General features: G+C 48.3%; 2 protein-coding genes across 6 annotated transcripts in view; both read left to right on the forward strand.

Moving 5' to 3' along the window:
- LOC134013877 (platelet-derived growth factor receptor beta-like) overlaps positions 1-11,078 on the forward strand; it is a 19,901-nt gene extending 8,823 nt beyond the window's left edge. For 3 of the 5 annotated variants that reach the window (XM_062453634.1, XM_062453635.1, XM_062453636.1), the window contains exons 6-23: positions 500-659; positions 1,063-1,246; positions 1,486-1,601; positions 1,783-1,900; positions 2,121-2,329; positions 2,543-2,637; positions 3,089-3,221; positions 3,510-3,614; positions 4,221-4,331; positions 4,742-4,886; positions 5,001-5,152; positions 5,487-5,590; positions 5,903-6,025; positions 6,566-6,677; positions 6,953-7,052; positions 7,781-7,886; positions 8,146-8,363; positions 9,962-11,078. In XM_062453634.1, coding sequence (XP_062309618.1) covers positions 500-659; positions 1,063-1,246; positions 1,486-1,601; positions 1,783-1,900; positions 2,121-2,329; positions 2,543-2,637; positions 3,089-3,221; positions 3,510-3,614; positions 4,221-4,331; positions 4,742-4,886; positions 5,001-5,152; positions 5,487-5,590; positions 5,903-6,025; positions 6,566-6,677; positions 6,953-7,052; positions 7,781-7,886; positions 8,146-8,363; positions 9,962-10,103 — 2,433 coding nt within the window. In that variant the 3' untranslated portion in view covers positions 10,104-11,078. Of the gene's footprint in view, positions 1-499; positions 660-1,062; positions 1,247-1,485; positions 1,602-1,782; positions 1,901-2,120; positions 2,330-2,542; positions 2,638-3,088; positions 3,222-3,509; positions 3,615-4,220; positions 4,332-4,741; positions 4,887-5,000; positions 5,153-5,486; positions 5,591-5,902; positions 6,228-6,565; positions 6,678-6,952; positions 7,053-7,780; positions 7,887-8,145; positions 8,364-9,961 lie in introns of those variants that run through there. The other 2 variants (XR_009928990.1, XR_009928991.1) reach the window with 2 other exon arrangements.
- Positions 11,079-11,294: 216 nt separating this feature from the next.
- csf1rb (colony stimulating factor 1 receptor, b) lies at positions 11,295-23,233 on the forward strand. Its single transcript, XM_062453070.1, has 20 exons — positions 11,295-11,556; positions 13,378-13,659; positions 13,815-13,957; positions 14,230-14,401; positions 14,556-14,820; positions 15,181-15,296; positions 15,559-15,670; positions 15,785-15,954; positions 16,911-17,026; positions 17,447-17,573; positions 18,209-18,313; positions 18,485-18,595; positions 18,983-19,145; positions 19,526-19,593; positions 20,072-20,178; positions 20,303-20,425; positions 20,733-20,844; positions 21,077-21,176; positions 21,846-21,951; positions 22,305-23,233. Exons 1-20 carry the CDS (start codon positions 11,295-11,297, stop codon positions 22,512-22,514), a joined length of 2,970 nt encoding a protein of 989 aa, XP_062309054.1. The 3' UTR covers positions 22,515-23,233.
- Positions 23,234-23,847: the final 614 nt, after the last annotated feature.

A 23,847-nucleotide genomic window follows, 5' to 3' on the forward strand; every position in this document is an offset into this window, starting at 1 on the left:
GTGAGCATCTTGTGTCGCATTAAGCAATGCAGAGTGCCGTGATATCCTGTTTAAGTACCCCGCCCTGCTAAGAAGGTGTGCCCCCGACTGCGTGATATGACGAGATGCTAGTGACGCGCTAAGGTCTCGGAATCTCCTGCATGAACCAGCTCCGCCTGATTCAGACAAAATGGCAATGACCATCAAAATGTGGATTTCATGGGATCACTTTCCAATTCAAAGTCAGCTAATCTTGACATCCACCATGTTGTCAGCCAATGCTGGCCCAATGTTGGTGTCCATGAGCAATTTATCTCATAAAAAAATACACTAAGAGTCATGGGTAATGAACGTGTCTCATCCTTCATACTGTATATTAATCCTGGACCAGGAAGCAGGAAGTAGGTGTGTGGTGCGGGAAGTGTGTAACAGTAAGTGGGTGTGTGTCTTGATCCTCGACTTGGCATGTTTTTGAGGTATGATTGATATGAACTCCCTGACATCTTGTTGGGTTCCCCAGAAAATCGAACCGGTGACAGAGCTGATGTCCAGGAAGAAGATCCGGTCGTTTCTCAGCATTCCAGATGCCAGACTGGAGGATTCTGGGATATATAGCTGCACGGTTCAGGAGTCTGTCGAGGGACACACCGCCAAAGACAACCTGACTGTTATGGTCGTAGGTGAGCTTCCACACACACACACAAAGACACACGCATGGAAACTCACACACACACAAATGCATCATCATCATTGGCGAGTCAAGTATGATTGTCCTCCTGCTGGGTCCTTTTTGTGGATCTTCAAATGACTGAAGAGGCCAATTCTGGAACCACAAAAGTTCTTGCAGTGTTCACACTGATGTGAGGGGCTGGGAATGAGATATGGGAGAGCCTTTTTGGCGGGAACCCTCTCCTTTCTTTGCTTTCTATGCACACACATACACACACACCCAGACACACATGAAAACACGCACACGGGCATACACACACATACATGCACACACAAACACATGCACAAACACGTGGTCTAGCGGTCTGCTCCACAAGGGTTAGGGTGCATTTGATTTGTCATGGCGCTCTGCAGAGCGGGGCTACGTGGAGCTGGAGCCGAGACAGCCCACCAGGGTATCAGTGATGGTGGATGAGAGCGTGGAGATCAGAGTACAGGTGGAGGCCTACCCCGAACCCTCCGTCACCTGGATGAGACACAACTCCACCCTGATCGGAGACAACGTCTCGACGAAAATCAACAAGGTGCATGAAACCAGGTAACGGCCGCACGAGGTGGCAAGCACGCAGAGCACACAAGCACCAAGCGCACAAACACGCAGCTACACACACATACGCACAGAGTCTGCTGTGCACACACACACACACAGAGAGCCTGCTACACCCACGCAAACACAAAGCCTGTTACACACACACTCACACAAAACCTGCTTCACAACCACACACGTACCCACACAGAGCCTGCTATCCCCAGCCTGTGTGTGTTTTTCCTCTGCAGGTTGCTCAGCACTCTGACCCTGGTGAGGGTGAAGGCCGGCCAGGCTGGGCTCTACACCATCGTGGTAGCCAATGAGGAGGAGGCCAGGAATGTGACCTTTACCCTGCAGGTGACAGGTGAGGTGACACCAGGGACCAAAGAAAAGCGTTCAGTCACACACAGTGATGATGCGTTTCCTGTGTGTGTGGGGTGATGGCGTGTTTCCTGTGTATTGCGGGGTGATGATGCGTTTCCTGTGTGTCGCGATGAATGTGTTTTCTGTGTGTAGAGGGGTGATGATGCGTTTCCTGTGTGCAGTCCCTCCCAGAATTCTTCACCTGTCAGACGAGAGGGGGCCGGGCCAGGACATGCTGTGTGTCACCGAGGGCGTTCCCACGCCAACTATCAACTGGTACAGCTGCTCCAGCACTAACAGGTTGGGAGCCTGTACACACACATACATACAAGCATACATACACAAAAACATACACACACATGCACACACACACAGACACACACCGACACACACTCCATCACACACTTACACACACGCTCAAACACACACACACACACACAGAAATACACCCACACAAAGCTATCCGCTAAATGAACAATATGTAAATAAGATGTTTTGTGAACCCCTTCCCTCCCTCCAGGTGCAGTGACCAGTCCACACCCTGGCAACCTCTGACCTCTGGCCCGGAGGTCGTGGTGGAGGACAACGTGACCTTCGTGGAGGAGAGAGGGCTCAGTCGGGTGGCCAGCCGGCTCACCCTAAACAACATGGCCGCCGTCACTGCCTTGCGCTGTGAAGCTCACAACGAAGGAGGGATTCGTGCCCGGGACATACGCCTGGTCTCTAACTGTGAGTGTAGAGGGCGTGGTTGGGGGCTGCATAACATTGGTCTTTTTGGTCTACTGGTAGACGCGGGCTTAGAACAGAGTTTGATCAATATTGATTAGAAATGAGAGTACCCTTCCACTCTCCCCCCTCCTCTCCCATCACCCCTCCCCCCTGCTCCCTCCTCTCCCATCCCCCCTTCTCCTCCGTCTCTCCTCTCCCCCTCTCCTTCCCCAGCTCTATTCTCCCAGGTAGCAGTACTGGCTGCAGTACTGGCTCTCGTGGTCATCGCTATCATCTTCCTCATCATCCTCATTGCTCTGTGGAGGAAGGTCAGTCAATCAATCAGCAGGACTCTCAGTTGTCACAAATTGTAACATTTCTTCAACACCTTGTATTTCTCACATTGAGAAGTAGGGAATAGCTTGTCCCGCTATTACAATTAATGGATTAATGATCAACCCCCCCCCCCTCCCCCCCCCTCCCTCCCCCCCCCTCCCTCCCCCCACCCACCCACCCACCCTCCCTCCCCCCGCCCACCCCCCCTTCGCGAACACCAAACGTTGAAGTGGTAATATCGTGCTAAACTGTTTATCAAACTTGAGAGCCCTGAATCAGGTAACCAATCAATCACTTGTTCATCAAACGATGAACCAAGCAAATTGAATTCATATTCCACAGTTGCACTCTATCTAAATGTTACCTGTGTGTGTGTGTGTGTGTGTGTGTGTGTGTGTGTGTGTGTGTGTGTGTGTGTGTGTGTGTGTGTGTGTGTGTGAGCAGAAGCCTCGCTATGAGACCCGTTGGAAGGTGATAGAATCTGTGAGCTCGGACGGTCATGAGTACACCTACGTTGACCCTGTGCACCTCCCCTACAACCCCGCCTGGGAGCTACCCCGAGACAGCCTCATCCTGGGTGAGAAAACAAACACACCCCCATCTCACTGTTGAACCTGGTGACCACAGTCCTTCTGGTGCTGGTCTGCTGATCGGGGCACCGAATCAAGTTCTCCTCATGCTGGAGATGATCTTTGAACTAACTAGATCTGATGTGTGATTAACGGTGTTACAACAGTGTCATAACAACCCCCTCCCCAAGACTGTGAAGCTGACCACCCCCTCCTTGTCTCCCCCTTTCCACCCCTCCCCCACCATTTAACCCTCCCCCTGTCCCCCCCACCCCCTTCCCTTCCCTCCCCCCCAGGTCACACTCTGGGTTCGGGGGCTTTTGGCAGGGTGGTGGAGGCCACGGTTTATGACCTGGGACACAACCACACCTCCACCAGGGTGGCTGTCAAGATGCTGAAGAGTACGACTCTAGTCTCCTCCACTGTACTCTACTGGGCTCTACTCTGCTCTGCTCTACTGTACTCTGCTCTACTCCACTATACACTTCTCTACTTGACTATACTGTACTGTACTGTACTGTACTGTACTCTACTGTACTCTACTGTACTGTACTGTACTGTACTGTACTGTACTGTACTGTACTCCACTGTACTGTACTGTACTGTACTATATTGTACTCTACACTTCTAGACTGTCTCAACTGTCAACTGTATTACACTCTTCCCTGCTGGTAGGACATGTGCTGTGGTCGTCTGTGTGTGTGTGTTGTGGTTGGGTGTGTGTGTTGCTGTAACAACAGCTGAGCCCCATTTGTTCCAGCGACATGTGGCCACAGACCTCTCTTCTACTGCCCTGGCACAGTCACGCAATGTCTTTGTTTTTGTGTGTGTGTGTGTGTGTGTGTGTGTGTATGTGTGTTTGTTTCTGTGAATGTGTGTGTTTCCTCATGTACGTGTGTTTGTTTCTGTGTGTGTGCGTGAGTTTTGTGTGTGCGTGCGTGTTTGTGTGTGTGCCTGTGTGTGTGTCTCTCTGTGTGTGTGTGTGTGCGTATGTGTCCACTCTGCAGCTACAGCCAAGAGGAGTGAGACCCAGGCTCTGGTCTCAGAGCTGAAGATCATGAGTCACCTGGGCCCTCACCTGAACATCGTTAACCTACTGGGGGCCTGCACCAAGACAGGTGAGCACACACACAGACACTCACAGTCACACACACACACACAAGCACCAAGATGAGTAGGTCACCTGCCTACCCTACACCCCTTTCTTTGACCATCTCTCTCTCTACCTCCTTCTCTATAAACCCTCTCTCTCTCTCTCTCTCTCTCTCTCTCTCTCTCTCTCTCTCTCTCTCTCTCTCTCTCTCTCTCTCTCTCTCTCTACCTCCCTCTCTACCTCTCTCTCTCTACCTCCCTCTCTACCTCTCTCTCTCTTCATCTCTCTTTCTCTCTCTTTGCGTCTCTCTGTATATGTATATCACATCTCTCTCTCTCTACCTCCCTCTCTACATCTCTCTCTCTTCATCTCTCTTTCTCTCTCTTTGCGTCTCTCTGTATATGTATATCACATCTCTCTCTCTCTTCTCCTCAGGTCCCATCTACCTGGTGACGGAGTACTGTCGTCATGGTGACCTGGTGGACTTCCTGCATCGTAACAGAGCGTTGTTCCTGCAGAGCCAGGCTGACCAGCAGGGGGTCATCCTCACTGAGGAGAGCTCACCTGGAGGGGGACGCAGGTAAGACTGGACCCCTGGACACACACACACGTACACACAAACACACCTGCACACATAAGCTCACTACACACACACACACACACGAACACAGACACAGTGTTCGCTGTGTTGCAGTGGGTCAGATGGAGGCTACATGGACATGTCCATAGAGCAGTGTCTGGAGCATGAGGCCATGAAGGAGCAGAGCGATGCCATCAAGTACGCCGACATCGAGCCCTGCGACTACGAGACGCCCTGCCAGCACAGCAACGGTTACCAGGAACAAGGTACCGTTGCCATGACAACATCATATGGTTTCATAAAGTGCAGGGATGTCAGTCAGCTAGATGTGAATGCTTCTCTTGTCTCCAGTGGCCTAAAGATCCTCCTGTCTATGGTTCTAAAGTTCCTCATTTTTCTGAATGTTGGACTGTCCAGTGTTCTAAAGGTTCTGCTGTTTTCTAAAGGTTCTAATGTCCAGTTTTCGAAAAGGTTCTCCGGTGTTCTAAAGGTTGTAATGTCCAGTGTTCTAAAGGTTCTCCAGTGTAGTAAAGGTTGTCCAGTGTTCTAAAGGTTGTACTGTCCAGTGTTCTAAAGGTTCTCTTGTTTTGTTCCCCCCAGCTCCAGTGCTGTCTCTCAGTGACTCCACGGGCCTCAGCCTCCCAGACCTGGTGGCCTTTGCCTTCCAGGTGGCCCAGGGCATGGACTTCCTGTCTTCTAAAAATGTACCTCCTCATTCTCACTAGATCTTCATGACCTTTTTGCAGTATTAATCCGGGACACAAATCACGAAAGCGTTGATTTAATTCCACAATTCAGTTTGTCACGTTTCCTTAACCAATCACCCAAAAACACACACACACACCCCCACTGAATTTCTGTGCTTGCGTAATATAGTTCAGGTGTAACCTGACATCACACATCTAATGTGCCCATGGGTGCATCGGGTTTGTTCTTGGGTGCGCACCAATCTTTGGTATGTGTGCGTGTGTACATGTTTGTGTGCATTTGTGTTTATGCGTGTGTGTGCTCTCCAGTGTGTCCACAGGGATCTGGCAGCCAGGAATGTGCTGGTGTGTGAGGGGAAGCTGGTAAAGATCTGTGACTTCGGACTGGCCAGGGACCTCGCCAACGACAACAACTATGTCGCTAAGGGCAACGTGCGTTTGTTTATAAGTGCCTTACCTAGCTTACCATCAGTATTCTGTGTGAGCGCGTATGTCTGTCTGTGTGAGTGTGTGTGTGTGTATGAGTGTGTAGTTGTGCATGTGGGTGTGTGTGGCCAGGCCAGTGAAGGGCAGTAGTGGCCAGTCGGGGGGACCGTATCAGGAACGACCACACACACAAGTCAACTCAACTCACGTACATCACTTCCTGTTCCATAGTCATCGCTTCCTTTTTTTTGTAGGAGAGAGGGGGTTTATGTGGATATTCCGAGGCATTGTGTCAATAGAGTGTGTTGGTGGTGGCTTCTTCATTGGAATTGTACACAGCAATGTAAAAAACGTGTTTGTCTGTGTGCGTGAATATGTTGGTGCTTGTGTGTGTGTGTGGGGTCTGAATGTGCATGCTTGCACTCATGTATGATGTGTGAATGTATGTGTGTGCACGTGTGGTGTATGCATGTGTGCGTGTGTGTGATGTGTGTGCTTGTTAATGTGTGTGTACATGTGTGTGTGTGTGTGTGTGTGTGTGTGTAGACATTCCTGCCAGTGAAGTGGATGGCTCCAGAAAGCATCTTCCACAGCCTGTACTCCAGCCTGAGTGACGTCTGGTCCTACGGCATCCTGCTCTGGGAGATCTTCTCTCTGGGTACTCCACACACACTGAACTAATACACACACTGAACTAATACACACACTGAACTAATACACACACTGAACTCAACTGGACCAAACTGAACTGAACTAAACTGAACCAAACTCAACTGAAGCACATTTTATTTAACTGAATTGAATGGATACATACATTGAACGAAACGGTACTAAACCAAACTGGACTGAATCCGATTGAGTTGATACACACACTGATTGAATTGAATTGATCCTAATTGAATCAAAGTGAATCCCGACTCCCTGTGCCTCCAGGAGGCCCTCCCTACCCAGAAATCCCCATGAACGAGCAGTTCTACACTGCGCTGAAGAGCGGCTACCGTATGCCCAAGCCCGCCCACGCCTCCCAGCCCATGTGAGTCCGTCACGGCATCATCATGTCACGGTATCATCATGTCACGGCATCATCATGTCACGGCATCATCATGTCACGGTATCATCATGTCACGGCATCATCATGTCACGGCATCATCATGTCACGGTATCATCATGTCACGGCATCATCATGTCACGACATCATCATGTCACAGTATCATCATGTCACGGCATCATCATGTCACGGTATCATCATGTCACGGTATCATCATGTCACGGCATCATCATGGCACGGCATCATCATGTCACGGCATCATCATGTCACGGTATCATCATGTCACGGCATCGTCATGTCACGGTATCATCATGTCACGGCATCATCATGGCACGGCATCATCATGTCACGGCATCATCATGTCACGGTATCATCATGTCACGGCATCGTCATGTCACGGTATCATCATGTCACGGCATCATCATGTCACGGCATCATCATGTCACAGTAGCATTACGTCACAGTAACATCACGTTACAGTGACATCACAGCACAGTAACATCACGTTACAGTGACATGACAGTACAATATCAGCACATGAACGTAACAGTCAAACGTGTCACTCAAACATGAAACTAGGATTCATCACGCTTTACGGTTACATCAATTTACAGTCACAACACAACCCCCTTCCCCCGCTTTCCCCCGGGTACGGGGTAATGGGCAGCTCCTGTGTCCCCTCCCCCAGTCTAACCCTAACTGTAACCCTGCAGGTATGAGGTGATGTGCAGGTGCTGGGAGGAGAAATCCGAGTCGAGGCCTGGGTTCTCCTCCCTGGTCCAGACCACTGCTGACCTACTGTCGGACTCCTACAGGGAGGTAAGGTGTGTGTGTGCATTGTTAGGGTGTGTGTGTATGTGTGTGTGTTGTTCGTATGCATGTGTGTGTAGGTGTATGAAGTTAGTGCATGTGTGTGAGTGTATTTGGTGTTTGTGTGCGTGTGTGTGTTTGTAGTTAGTGTGTTTTGCTTGTTGCTTTCTGCTGAACTGCAGGGAAGCGGTTTTTGCGACCGCTTCTCTCGGACACCAGCAGAGTCGAACGTTTACGATCTCCTTCTTTTGGTTCTACTTCCTGTCAGCGCTACATCCAGGTCAGTGACAACTTCCTGCGCAGCGACCATCCTGCGGTGGCGAGGACCAGACCCCGGGCGGCAGACACACAGGCTGCAGACCCCTCAGAGGGGGTGGAACTAAAGGAGGCTGGCCCCTCCCACGTTGCCTACATCATACCTATACCTGACGTCACCATCGAAACCATAGTGGACGTGCTGGACACTCCCAAGGAGGATTCAGACAGGTACAACATCAACCTATGTACTGTGACTGCATCTATACATCCTAGTCCTAAACTCAGCCCTAACCCTAGCCTCTAGCCCCTTAGATCCCCTAGTTCCTAAGCGCCTATCCTAAATCCTTACTCCTAGTCCCCATCCTAACTCCTTGCGTCCCTAGCCCCTATCTTAATTTCTTACTCCTTTTAGTTCCCAACCTAACTCCTTGCTCCTCCAAGCCCCTATCCTAACTCCTTAATCCTAGCACTAACTCTTTACTCCTCCAAGCCCCTATCCTAACTCCTTGCTCCTAGCCCCTATCCTAACTCCTTGCTCCTAGCCCCTATCCTAACTCCTTGCTCCTAGCCCCTATCCTAACTCCTTGCTCCTAGCCCCTATCCCAACTCCTTGCTCCTAGCCCCTATCCTAACTCCTTGCTCCTAGCCCCTATCCCAACTCCTTGCTCCTAGCCCCTATCCTAACTCCTTGCTCCTAGCCCCTATCCTAACTCCTTGCTCCTAGCCCCTATCCTAACTCCTTGCTCCTAGCCCCTATCCCAACTCCTTGCTCCTAGCCCCTATCCTAACTCCTTGCTCCTAGCCCCTATCCCAACTCCTTGCTCCTAGCCCCTATCCTAACTCCTTGCTCCTAGCCCCTATCCTAACTCCTTGCTCCAAGCCCCTAACCTAATTCCCTATTCCTCCACCCCCTATCCTAACTCCTTGCTCCTAGCCCCTATCCTAACTCCTTGCTCCTAGCCCCTATCCTAACTCCTTGCTCCTAGCCCCTATCCTAACTCCTTACTCCTAGCCCCTATCCTAACTCCTTGCTCCTAGCCCCTATCCTAACTCCTTGCTCCTAGCCCCTATCCTAACTCCTTACTCCTAGCCCCTATCCTAACTCCTTGCTCCTAGCCCCTATCCTAACTCCTTGCTCCTAGCCCCTATCCTAACTCCTTGCTCCTAGCCCCTATCCTAACTCCTTGCTCCAAGCCCCTATCCTAACTCCTTGCTCCTAGCCCCTATCCTAACTCCTTGCTCCAAGCCCCTAACCTAATTCCCTATTCCTCCACCCCCTATCCTAACTCCTTGCTCCTATTCCCACTAGCCACTATTTCCTGTCATCTGACCTAGAGGAGATAAACATTGTTGTGTGCTCAGGGAAGTTGTGTGACTCACAAGCAGCAGTCAGCTACGCAACGATATTTCCCAATTCTGCCTGCATTTAGATGGTGAAATACTCACCGCAACCATGGCCCCCCTAGAGCACTGAAATCTGTGTAATGTTGTCGTTATCATATATAACTATTTTTTGACTGTAGAATACCACACACTTTGTCTTATTCTTTATGTGTGTTTTTATGTTATTATTTCATAATGATAATGTAACTATTTCATGTAACATATGTAAAGTCTGCAATCGTTTAGCAGATGTTTTGGATAACAGCAACAGCACGTACGGCAAACGCACAGGGGCAATCTCAAACTTGCGACCCTTTCATCTGCGGTCAAACATGAAAACAAATGTTTTAATAATATTTGGGATGATCTTTATCTGTCAAACCTACTGTTCTGATTCAATCAACCATTCAATAAATTACTTGATCAATTACCAAATCATCCAGCCCACAGGAGTCTGGTCTCCATGGCGATGGAGACCCCACCACATCTGAGCCCTTAACACCAGTGATGCAAACCCACCCAGAGGAAGAGGAGGAGCCAAGCCAGTCTCCCTGCACTCCTGAGGAGGAAGAGAGCTTCCTCTGAGGTCACCTGATGAATGTCACATGACTATGGTCACCTAACTAAGGTCACCTGATTAAAGATCTCCGTGACAACCTTTGTCTGATAATCATGTGACCACCACAGGAAGCGTTTTAGAAGAATATTTTGTGTTGGCTTTGTATATTGGTATTATATGTATGTCTAAGGAATGCTGCAAAGTGGAGAAGAATGTATCAATCGCTGTATTATTTTTCTATAATCTGTGTTATACTGCAGATGTTAGGGTGTACAAGGTTTGAGAACACCATAACTACACACAGTATCACCACATCTGCAAAAGCACTGAGGAGAAGGTAGACTTCTGTACTCCTGAAGGCGATAAAGGAGAAGGTAGACTTCTGTACTTATGAAGACTCCTATAGAGGAGAAGGTAGATCAATGTACTTCTTAAGACTCCGCAAGAGTCTGGAGGAGAAGGTAGACTTATATTCTGGGTCAGGGGGGAGTTTCCTGGTTAGGAGTTTCAGTCAGTTTCCCCCTCTGAGCAGCATAAACATGTTGACTTGGTCTGTTATGTGTGTTATGGTACACAGCCTAGGCACAACCTGTAACCAGCCAGAACCCTGAGTACCTCTTTGTCCTGCAAACGTTATATTTACAACGTTGTATTAATTTAGCAGACGCTAAATTCTTTAATGGAAGGTACAGCAGAACATCAAGGATCAGAAGTGTATAGCTCTAACATTATTACAGCAGTAACAGTCCAGCATACCAAAGTTGATATCATGCTACCTGATGACAAGCGTGTGTTTATATTTTGTAAAGGTACCAAAGCTAATACTTTTCTAAAATACTTTAACCAAAGACAATGGCAGGACCAGCTGAATAGATTAGAAAGGTGAAATGATTAGAAGTGTATTTTAGTGTCTGAGTATTTCAGATGGGGTTCTATGCTATGATGCTTTGCTTGCATATGTGTCAATTTTTAACAACATTAAAGGAACACTTTACAGGAAACGTAAGATGTTTTACTCATTATTATACAACATTCTATTTTACGACATTCTGTTCCATTACATTGCATTCAATCATGTTATATTCCACTCTTTTAAATGTATTTCTAGAATGTGAAATTATATTGTTTTTTATTCTGGAATGTTTCATTCTGCAGGAGTCTGTTCTATTACACTCTATTCCATTCTAGTATGTTCCATTGTAAGACGGTAGCTTGATATGAAAGGGGTCCTCTCTAACCACGAAGGGGGCTGGGGTACCGGAGGAAGTTCTGACAGCCTCGTACAAGGGAATGGAGGAGAAGTGCTGATTGAGCAGTTCAGGAAGAACAGAGAGGAGGAGCGCAGACAGCCAGCCGAGAGACCCAGACGCAGGCCGACTGAGACAGACCCACAGAGACGACACAGAGAGGTGGAGACTGAAGGAGAGATGCTGACCTTGCTGGCTCTACTCCTGGGGGTACTACCCTGCTCAGCCCCAGGTAAGCCCCCCATCCTGCTCCCTGCCCAGGCCCTGGCCCCAGGCTGGGGCTGGTGTGTGGCTGTCTGCAACCCCCTCTGCTCGTCCCTGGTCAGCTCAACCCAGGCCACAGGTGCGGGGGCCGACTGGTGCGTCTGACAGGATGAAGGCTCTGTGAACAGTTGGTTCAGTGTGTTTTCCACACATCAGGATACTCAGTGTGTTTTCAGGATACTTGTGATGCTGTGTGTGTGTGCGTGTGTGTGTTAGCATTACCCACCTGATCCGTCTCACACATCCGCTCAGGTGGGCAATGTTAACACACACATTGTTCTCCTGCTGAGTTACAGTTCAAAGGCTTTACCTGCATTGAGAGATGGAGCCCACTGCTGTACACACAGACACACACACACGCCTTATGTGTTTGGTACTTAAAACGTTTATTCGTCTTTCTATGTGGTAAACCTGAAATGGTTGTAATTGTTGCACTGTAGTTAAGATGTTATTATTACTGCACTGTGCCTGGTATCTGAAACAGGGATTTTGACTGTGTCTGAAAAATACGGACCATTCTTTGACGCTGACTTTCAAAATGCTGTTAGAACTTTGCACTTCTGATCCTCGATTTTCTCCTCTGAATGCACTATTTTTGTATCTCACTTTGGATTAAAGCGTCAACTAAATTGATAAAATTAGGTTTCCTGTTAGTCTTCTGAGGGTGCTTGTGATTTGAACAGACCGTTACCGTGGGAACAGGTGTGAATCTTTGTGGGTTTCACCTGGGAGAGACGCATATGTGTGTGTGGGTGTGTGTGTATGTGAGGGATGTGGTTGTGTGTGAGTGGGTGTGTGTATAGGTGGTGGTTGTGTGTGTGTTAGGGGTGTGTCTGTGTGTGTGTGTGTGTCTGTGTTTGTTTGTATGTGTGTTAGGGTTGCGTGTGTGTGCGTATATGTCTGACACGCCACAACCACCGCAACCACGACCCCTACACACACCCACGTACACACACACACACCAGAGGAAGGAGAAGTGAAAGTGGCAATGGAATCTGGAGACACTTTGTATCACCAGCGCAATGTGTTTCCTGGAGCCAGCACTGGACAAAGTTCCGTTTGAACCATAACCACACACCCACACCCACCCACACACACACGCACACCACAAAGCAGGCACACACAACCACACACACTCACCACAAAGCATGCATGCATGCACACACACACACACACACACACACACAGTGAAGACCCCTGCATTATTCTCGTTTCTCCTTTCTTCCGGCAAACTACAGAAATATGTAAAACGCACACACATTGTGAATCTCTTTACTCAGACAGACCAATTTAAAAAAATGACATAATAATATACCATAATATAAAGTATAATATTTCTGTAATAATGTAAAAATAATTTAGTAGGCGTACACAGTTTGAAGAGTACATAAAACAAGTGATTTATGCTTTTTTTGTGGTACCAGGTAAGTTAAGTTGTTCAGTTAAGTTGTAGCTAAGCAGTTCAGTTGATCAGGCAATTTCAGTTCATTTCAAATAACGTCATTGTCCAAAAAATCCAATATTGTGATGGGATGTGAGGTGAATGGTTTTGTAATGTGATGTTGCATTAATGTGGTGATATTGTAACGTCCTGTTGCTGTAATATGATATCGCTGTTATATGATGTTACTGCAATTAAAAAGCTGGCTTTTGACACAACAACAAAAACTCATGGATGCAGTACATCCACAAAACGTCCTCTGGCTTGTTCACATGTAAAGCGTGTTCGCTAACATGCAGAGCGTCTACATACATGGCGTATTTATGTAAGTGTGTTGTTGCTCTACAGACCCCACTACTAGCTTCGTTGTGCCTCGGAAGCTGAAGCCAGTGAAAGAGGGGGCAGACCTCTCCCTTGGCTGCCTACTCAGGGACCCCAGCGCCACCGACCTCAGGCTGAGGTCGCTCGGTGGCGGGGCCCTACCCGCCGGCATCAACTACACAGCCGACCCCCGGAAGGGTGTGGTGATACACAACGTCCAGGCCAATCATGGCGGCCAGTACTTCTGCAGCGCGAGGATCGGTGGAGTGGAACAGCGGTCGTCCAACTTCCTGGTTCAGGTCGTTCCAAGTGAGACGTGAACGCAGTCTAGTCTGAGTTTAGAATAGATGGATAGGACTTTATTCGAGTGCGGCTGTTCTGGACTCCCTCACCTGAACACCCGCAGTAACACCTGTACACCTCTTGTGCCGGCCTCCTCTCAGAACCATGTGACTGTGTTTCAGGGCATTATCCGCCTCCGCCTCCGCCTTCCTTGGAGACGCAGGAGGAGTACGTACGCATCGTGGGAGAGCCACTCAACATCACCTGCATGGGCAGCGACTCCTCCCACTTCTACACCCTGACCTGGAAGCACTCCTCCCTCAAGGTCAGAGGTCAGGGGTCACCTGGGGATGGCATGGCTTAGTGGTTAGAGCACTTGACTACAGATCAAGAGGTTGCAGGTTCAGATTCTCCCTTTACTGTAAGTCGCTTTGAATAAAAGCACCTGCTAAATGAGTCCATTAAATTATTATTATCTGGGGTGTTGAACCCATTGATGGTGTTAGCAGTGGTAGTACCGGGTACAGTAGTATGTGTGTGGGGTGGGGTCTGGGGCCTTTATCCCAGCTGTATTGACCTGTTGGCTGTGTCTCCCAGGTTCTGGTGAGCTCGTCCAGGTTGGTGAATTCATCCAAGGGCTCAGGCAAGGTGATTTTCCACAGAACCGTCTCTGTCCCTGCTGTCACCCACAATGACACAGGGACCTTCACCTGCGTGGCCACCAACAAGGGCGGAAACAGCACCACTTCCACCCACCTCACCGTCGTAGGTATGCACCAGGTTCAGGACTGGATGACTGGTTTATATAGATTAGACAGACAGACAGACAGATACATATGTACATACGTACATACACGCACACATGCATACATGCATACATACATAGAAAAACTCCGTCACGTGTTCCTCTCTCACCTCCCCAGATGAGCCCTACATCAGGCCTCTTCTTCCAGCCTCCACTCAGACGAACGTATCGCGAGATGAGGACACAGGAGATGAGGAGGGAGGACACAAGGACGCAGGACACAAGAGGACGTTTGGAGGAGAGGTGGAGGTGGCCGAAGGGAAGGACTTGGACCTCCAGGTGGAGCTGGAGGCCTACCCCCCACTCCTGACCCAGAGGTGGGAGACCCCCAGGCCCCTCAACACCTCCAGCCTGCAGCCCTCCTTCTCCAGCCACAACCACAGGTGCTAACGGGTCCCTCCACCCAGACACTTTACAGGGTGAAAATTTGGATGACAACTAACCCTGTCTTGCTCCCTCCCTCTCCCCGTCTCTCTCTCCCAAACCACCTCACTCTCTCTCTCTTCCAACTCCTCTTTCTCCCCCCCCTTCTCTCTCTCTCTCTCTCTCTCTCTCTCTCTGTGTTCTTTCTCTCTAACCCCTTTCCTCACTCGTCCCCTCTTTCTCCCCCCCTTCTCTCTCTCTCTCTCTCTCTCTCTCTCTCTCTCTCTCTCTCTCTCTCTCTCTCTCTCTGTGTTCTTTCTCTCTAACCCCTTTCCTCACTCGTCCCCTCTTTCTCCCCCCTTCTCTCCCCCCTGCTGTAGGTACCGTGCCAGGCTGCGGGTGATCAGAGTACGGCCAGAGGACAGAGGAGTGTATGTCCTCCACAGCGGCGGCCGTCTCCTCTCCAGCTCGGTGCACTTCCTCCTGCGTGTCGCCTGTACGAGACACCGCCGACACGACACCGCGCTCTGGAGCTTCCCCGCCAAGCCCAGCATGACCACTAACTCGGTTATCTGATCCCTTATTGCCTTATTAATCCCTCGTCCACGCTCTCTCTTCCCTCCCCCTTGACCTCTTCCCAACCCCCCCCCCCCCCCTTCCCCATCTCCCTCTCCGAACCCCCATCCCCTCTCCCTCTCCCTCTCCCTTTCCCCCTCCTTCCCCTCCCCTCGCATCCCCCTCTCCTCTCCATCCCTCAGATAAGCCCAGTGCAGTGATCTTGAAACAGAACTCCTCCTTTTTGACCTGCTCCTCCACTGGATACAGACTACCCACAATCCTATGGTACCTGTGTCCGGGGAACCAATACTCGTAGGTTGAACCCTCGTTCCCTCCCCCCCAATCTTCTCATCCCTTACAACCTCCTCCTGTTAATAGGTTGCCAGGTGTGTCATGAAAACCCTCCTGTTGTCACTGTGTTGCCAGGTGTGGTGACAATGACACCCTCCGTGTGCGTCCCACTCCTGAGATGACTCTCTCAGATGATGGGGAGGTGGTCCACAGCCAGCTGCCCTTGCCGTCCACTACTGATGATGTCACAGTTGAGTGCGTGGCTTCCAACAGTGAGGGAACTGCCAGAGACATCTTGGTCACACGTGAGTGATGCTGGAGAAACCTGGGTTAGAGTCCAGGTTAGAATCTGCTGTCATTTACTGTCAATCCTTTAGGTGTCTTTCATTTATCCTGCGCCAGGGCTAACTCAATCTATTATAGTTTTTTTCGACTGCTTAGATACATTGGTCAAAACTGAAGCCACGTTTTCAAAACTCTTCACAGATTTATTTTTACTATCATGAAATACTGATTAAAATGTGTAATGTGTAAAATAATTTACGGCTGTAAACTGCAAAGATAAAAGTTCATAATTTTTGTAATGCTCTCTGTTGTTAGTGTTTTTGTATTTCAGTGTGTTGTTTCAATGTATGCTTTTGGAGAGAGAACTGTTGTCTTTTGAGATATGTATAAAGTGTTTTGGTGGTTAGATCACTACTGTTTAGCCAACCTGCATGTTGCTAATGCAGACTGTGTTTTGGAAAATGTTTTGGAAAATGTGACTTCAATTTCAATGCGTGTAAGCAATTGAAAAAAACTGTAAATAGTGTCCCTCACTGATTTGTCAAAACTCACGCTAAAAGAAAAAAACGACCCCTTGCGTAGTTATCCGAGAACCCAGATCAAGAGTGGAACAGCCACGGGCCATTTCTCACATCCTCACACACTCTCTTAGGTCCAGGAGAAAGCAGAACTGAGCCAGTTAGGCACCTCTGGCCCTCGATACCAGCGCTGGGGGTTGTGGTTGTCATTGCTTGTTCTGAACCTTCTGAGTTGCAATGCTTTGTGTTGATGTTTTTGTCGTTGTCATTGTTGTTATTGTTGTTGTTGTCGCCGGTGTCATCGTCGTTGTCGCCGGTGTCATCGTCGTTGTCGCCGGTGTTGTGTCGTTGTCGCCGTCATTTTTGTTGTTGTCGTTGTTTTTGTTGTTGGTGTCCTTCTTGTTGTTGTTGTTGTTAATGTCGTTGTTGTTGTTGTTGATGTCGTTGTTGTTGCTCAGACATGGCTGCCACTGGAGTGTTGTCCCAGCTGGGTACACCCATAGTGATAGGAGCGAGCTGTGCGGCTGGTGTCCTCCTTCTTCTGCTGGTCATCCTGCTGTACAAGTACAAACAGGTACATACGCCTGGATACACCTGGGGGGTATTCCAGATAGCAGGTTATGCAACATAACCGGGTAAGTTAACCCACCAGCTGATTCACAATGTTGCAGCAACCTACTGGCAATGTTGCTACAACGCTGGGTGTCAGCTGGGGAGTTAACTTACCCGGGTATGTCACGGAACCTGCTTTCTGGAATACCCCCCTGGTTACACAGTTACACACACACCTGGATAAACAGGTACACACACACCTTGATACAACTGGATACACAGGTACACACACACATGAATACACTTGAATACACAGGTACACACAAACATGGATACACAGGTGCATACACACATGAAAACTTAGATATAAGTACAAAGGTAAAAATTCTCCAGGATACACAGGTACACTAAAACACCTGTATGTACTGTATGTGTCTTCCAGAAGCCCAAGTATGAGATCCGCTGGAAGATAGTAGAGAGCAGCGATGGGAACCAGTACACCTTCATAGATCCTAGCCAGCTGCCCTACAACCAGCAGTGGGAGTTCCCCCGGAGCCGGCTCAGATTGGGTACCACGCATAACATGTATACTAACATACATGACATAACATGTTAACTAACATACATGACATAACATGTATACTAACATACATGACATAACATGTATACTAACATACATGACATAACATGTTAACTAACATACATGACATAACATGTTAACTAACATATCATACATAACATGTTTAATAAAATACATCACATATACCAACATGTACGGCATAACATGTTTACTAACACAACATACATGACATGTATACTAACATGTATGGCACAACATGTATACTAACAGAACATACATAACATCACAGGTCAAGATCACAGGTTAACATGTATGAACATGATCACAGGTTAAGATTTGTATGACCACAGGAATACACGTATGATCATTGGTTAATGGTTTAACATGTTTGACCACAGGTTAACATATATGTCAGTAACCATGGGTTGGAGTATTGACTGTAACATACTTTAATTGAAACGGCCTGTGTATGTCTGTCTGCATTCTGTGTTTTGTGTTGTGATGAAGCAGGGCCAATCTGAAAGAGCAGATCAGTGTCTCTTGTGAAACATTGAAATAAACAGAGCACTCCCAGCTGCCGAAGGTTTAATGTTTACCTGTGTTTACCCCCCCCCTCCCCACTAGGTCCGGTGTTGGGTGCTGGTGCATTTGGCAAGGTCGTGGAGGCCACCGCCTACGGCCTGGGTAGTCATGACAATGTCACCACAGTGGCTGTTAAGATGCTCAAACGTAAGTAACCTCAACTTCAACCCCACATAAACCCGACCCTAAACTGTTCCCCTCAACACCAGGCTAACCACAACCTTGCCCTAATCCCTAACCCCAAAAATGAAGTGTGTTAAGGTGATGTCATAACAGAAGTTCCGTCGTCCTCTGCATACCCTTCCCCCTCACAAACAGCAAGCGCCCACTCGGAGGAGAGAGAGGCACTGATGTCAGAGCTGAAGATTCTCAGTCACCTGGGTAACCATGACAACATCGTGAACCTGCTGGGGGCCTGTACCCAGGGAGGTGAGTCAGGCTCAGGACACCTGGTCTGAGCCTGTGGATTTGATGAACTGAACAAAATTGTATTTATGTGAAGTTTGGACTTCAGCTGTACTGCACTGTGGACTACAGGTCCCATGTTGACAGAGTTCTGTAGTCATGATGAATTTAATGAATGTCAGTTGTCTGCAGCATAGTGACTTGACAACGCTGTGTAGTAATGTACTTGTACAATGTACAACAGCATGTATTTTATGGTATGGGTTGGTAAGAAGTGTGTATGAGGTTTGTCCATGTAATAAGTCTCTATATTCTGTACAGCTGTGTATAAACCTAACGCCATTAATGTAGAGCACAACAACAGTTTGTTTTGATGTTTGGACTACAACTCTACTCCACTGTGGACTCCAGGTCCCATGCTGATGATCACGGAGTACTGTAGCCATGGCGACCTGCTGAACTTCCTGCGAGGGAGGGCCCAGGACTTCCTGGAAGCCAATCTGAGTTGTCCGGAGGCTCCGGAAGACAAGAGCCTGTACAAGAACACATCTATCTCCACTGCTCGCATCCGAAGGTGAGAGGTCGCTCTGCACCAACGCAACAGGCCAGTTTAGGGTCAGAGGTCAGAGGTCGCTGGGTTAGAAGGTCAGGGAGCTGGAGGGAGAACCAGGCTGGCGTGGGGATGAGTTACACACATTTCAGTGAGTTAGTTGTCTTCAGTTCCTGCATCAGTTAACATGAAGCAGTGGTTACAGTATGTGCATGCACTTTAGCCACAGCGTGAAGGAAGGTTATTGTTCCCTGTAGCAGGATCTGAGAAAGGGGAAGCTGATCTGAGACTGTGTGTGCGTGTGTTTTCACCCAGCCTGGACAGTAATGAGTGTGCGTGTGTGTGTTCGTTCCCCCCAGCCTGTCAGTAATGTGTGTGTGTGTTTGTGTCTGTGTTTTCCATAGTGACAGTGGGATTTCCTCGTCAGACTCAGACCACTACCTGGACATGCAGCCAATCAGAAGCCCCCTAGGTAATCCCTTTACTGCTTCATAATGATTTTGTGATGTGTTCATTTAGCAGATGCTTCTATCCAAAGTGATGTAGAGAAGAGAACTTGAACCTGCATCCTTTTGATCTGCAGTCAAATGTTCTGTACTGGTCCCATCCACAATATACAGTATGCATCCAATCAATGACAAGACTGCCACATTCAATTAAAGACGAGACTGCCACATCCAATTACAGACAAGACTGCCACATCCAATCGATGACAAGATTGCCACATCCAATTACAGATGAGACTGCCACATCCAATCACTGACGAGACTGCCACATCCAATTACAGATGAGACTGCCACATATAATTGCAGACGAGACTTAGCATCTAATCACAAACCAGCAACAGGGGTGGGGAAGATAAAATCCACCTGTCTTTTTTCTCAGTCATTCTGTACTTTTGTTCTTCCTATCTCCCCCCTCCAAACTTCCCTCCCCCCCTCTCCCTGCAGAGCCCCAGTGTGAGGATGAGCAACCAGACTGGACTCTGGAGATGGATGACCTCATCCTGTTCTCCTATCAGGTTGCAGAGGGGATGGATTTCCTTGCTTCCAGAAACGTAACTTTTAATTTACAAAGATGCACACACACTCCTACGCAATGCACACACACACACCAGACACATCCCCCCCCCAACACACACACGCACACACACACGTCTCAGCCCAGCGTGTGTGTATCAGTGTATCCACAGAGACGTCGCAGCCAGGAATGTCCTGCTGACGCATCATCGCGTGGCCAAGATCTGTGACTTCGGCCTGGCCAGAGACGTCATGAATGACGCCAACTACGTGGTCAAAGGAAACGTGAGTTCAGTCTGACAGAAGACCTAAGAACGGCCAGCGTACAGACAAACCCTTTACTGCCTTCGAATTGCAATGATGTACCTTCGGTGTGTGTGTGCGTGCGTGTGCATCGTGTGTATGGGTGTGTGCTGAGTGTGTGTATTTGTGTGTGTGCATGTTTGGGTGTGTATGGGTGTGTGTGTGCATGTGTTGTGTGTGTATGCTTGTGTGTGATGTGTGTGTGTGTATGTATGCATGCACGTGAGTGTGCATTTGTTGTGTGTGTATGCTTGTGTGTGTATGTGTGTGTGTGCGTGTGCGAGCGCAGGCTCGTCTGCCAGTGAAGTGGATGGCCCCAGAGAGCATCTTTGACTGTGTGTACACGGTCCAGAGTGACGTCTGGTCCTATGGGATCCTGCTCTGGGAGATCTTCTCTCTGGGTAAAACTCTCTACTCTTTACTTTAATTCAATAATGTATTCCATTTGATCACTTTATTTGTTAACTGACTGTTGTTTGTTTGTGAATTGACTGGTGTTTGTTGACAAGTGTTTGTTTGTTGACGGGTGTTTGTTTGTCAACAGGTGTTTATATGTTGATGAGTGTTCATGTGTTGATACGTGTTTGTATGTTTGTTTGTTGACGAGTGTTTCTTTGTTTCTTTGTTGTCCAGGTAAGAGCCCGTACCCCAACGTGGTGGTGGACTCTCGCTTCTACAAGATGATCAAAGATGGCCACCATATGTCCCGCCCCGACTTCTCCTCTCCAGAGATGTGAGTCACTGCAGTCTAACCCTCACACAGAGACACACACGTATCACTGCAGGATGAGAGGCCAGTCTAGTCCAGTCCAATCCAGTCTGCAGTCTGGTCTAATTCAGCCTAGTCTAGTCCAGTGTTTCTCAACTGGTGTTTCCACACCAGCTCGCAATCGGTGTGGAGTGGGTCCGTACTTAGGCTCCGTCAAATATTTTTTTAAGTTACCGAACTTCCGATGGTGCACTTTTATTTTGAAAGCCGTCTAGAGTTATACCTGCACCCCCCCTCCCCCACCCCCTCTATTGTGACTTGATGACCAAGGACAAAAGTGGGTCCTGAGGTTAAACCAGTTGAGAACCATTGGTCTAGTCCATCCCCACCCAATTTAACATAGAAGTTTCACTACAGTCTAGTCAAGTTTAGCATGGTGTAGTCCAGTACAACATATAGGTTGTACACTGCAGTCTAGTCCAGCTTAGTATAGTGTTGTACAGTCTAATATAGATAGCTCAGTGCAGTTTAATCTAGTGTAGTTGTCCAGCCTTGACCAGGCTGGACCAGTACAACAGAGACATTCATTCCTGCATCTGATTCTCAATAACAACTCACACAGCAGCTCATGCACAACCAGAACTGGTTTTCCCCTCTGGTATTCAAACTAGCAACCTCCTCTGTGTTTCCCAGGTTCAGAATCATGACGCAGTGCTGGAGGCTGGAGCCCACGGACCGGCCCACCTTCAGAACCATCGCAGAGCTCATCCAGAACCTGCTGCCAGAACACACTCAGCAGGTCAGGGTTAAGGTCTACTGCTGTCAGCTGAAGCTGGGGACAATCCTGGGTTGGAGCTAGCCTGGGAGCTAACCTGAAGGAATGGGTGGAGCTAGCCTAATAGCTAACCTGAAGGAATGGGTGGAGCTAGCCTGGGGGGATGGGTGGAGATAACCTGGGATGCTGGGTGGAGTTAGCCTGGGGTGCTAGGTGGAGCTAGCCTGGGGGGATGGGTGGAGCTAGCCTGGGGTGCTATGTGTAGCTAGCATGGGGTCCTGGGTGAAGCTAGCCTGGTGAAGTGAGTGCTGGGTACTGGGTTGGATGGCCAAAACTGTCTCCAGCTGTCTGGTCTAATGTCGGTGTCTTCTCAACAGGCCTACAGGAACATACAGGCTGGCAGACCAGCCCAGTGGAGAGGAGGGGAGGAGAAGGAGGAGGATGGAGAGGAGGGGGAAGGAATGGAGGAGGGGAAGATGGAGGAGCAGGTCATTAAGAGCTGTGAGGAAGACTGTGGGGGTCCCACCGTGAACCAGGAGGAAGAGGAGGAGACTCTGATGAAGGGCAACAACTACCACATTTGCTGAGGTTAGAGGTCGGGAGGTCAATTGATCACTGCTGGCAGCTTGGGGTCATGGGGGTCAGGGTCAGTGTTAGGATTGGGTCTATGGTTAGGGTAAGTGGTTGGGGTTAGGGTTGAATTAAATTCAAACAGTAGCATTAATCATTATCATCAAAGCTGAGCTGTATGAGTTAACATTGCAGGTACTAAACTAGGCAACAATGTAAACAGACAGGTACTAATGTGAGTTTTGTTTTCTGTTTTACAAGTAAATAATTGTAGCTTTGTTGTTTTCTAACCTTTGAGATATGTCTTAAATGGTAATGTGATAGTATCAGCCATGTGTTACCGGGCAGAATTCATAAGGAGAATGTTCTCAGTTAGGAGTGTTGTCTCTTGCCTGGCCTTTTATTCAAAGCCACGTACAGAGTGGTTTTGAACCTCATCTTCAGTCAATGCTGTACTACTGAGGTAAACGGTGAGAAATATAACAATACAAATGAGATGCTTTTATCCTAATCGATGTATGGGGGGATTCTTGATCTGAAGTTAAATGCTCCACCACTGGCATAGACTCCCAGCATGTTCTCAATGGATCTTAATCTGGTAAAATGAAGGTTAAATAAAAAATGTTTTAAATTATCAATTTTTTTTTACTTTACAGTGTATGCAAGCAGGAAGGTTAAGGGTGCTAATGTCTCTATGATGTCATTATGTGTTTCTGAAATAAACTGTCTTTACAAACATCGACATCCACTGACTTCTTGCCGGGGAGGAGGGGGGTGAGAATGAGGGAGAGAATGAGGGAGACTCATACCGGTGTGACGAAAACATGTCCAAGTCTAAATCACCACTGCTGGGTCAGCATCTTCATGAGCTCCACCAAGCAAGTTCTCAGTTTGAACATCAGGAATCGGAACTTCCAGAAATACTGTGTCTTGAAAGCAAAGATTCCTATTGCGTAACTCAGTGTAGTTCTTCTTCTTTCTGTTCAGGAAGTGTTTTGTAAGCTGGAGCAGATGTTCAGTCACCCCGCCCCCCACCCCCCCCGCCCCCCACCCCCTCTCCAAAATCCCACTAGTGACTAGTGACTAGTGCTACTTTTACAATCTCAGTTTTGGTTGTTGAGCAGCAGTACAAATATCTGTAATTGTACTTCTGTGTTGTCATAGAAAGTTGTACCCCCCCCCCCCACACACACACTCGGAGGTGAGCTAGGTGTGGATAAAGGGCCCAATTTGTTTTGAATTTACATAACTAGTAATCTAGTGAGTTTTACCAACTTTTCAGAGAGCCAATAGTGACTTTTGGTAAGATTGTTTTTGACAACACTGCATAGTAGGTAACAGACATACCAA

Source organism: Osmerus eperlanus, chromosome 27 (genome assembly GCF_963692335.1).
Source record: "Osmerus eperlanus chromosome 27, fOsmEpe2.1, whole genome shotgun sequence".
In the NCBI taxonomy this organism is placed as follows: Eukaryota; Metazoa; Chordata; class Actinopteri; order Osmeriformes; family Osmeridae; genus Osmerus; species Osmerus eperlanus.

Bases quoted from the DNA above. Each gene is read 5' to 3' on its own strand.
- csf1rb (XM_062453070.1), top strand. From the start codon at position 11,295: ATGAAAGGGGTCCTCTCTAACCACGAAGGGGGCTGGGGTACCGGAGGA. The intron at 15,955-16,910 runs GTGAGTGATGCT...GTTGTTGCTCAG, and splicing joins CAGAGACATCTTGGTCACAC to ACATGGCTGCCACTGGAGTG. The intron at 21,177-21,845 runs GTGAGTCACTGC...TGTGTTTCCCAG, and splicing joins GACTTCTCCTCTCCAGAGAT to GTTCAGAATCATGACGCAGT.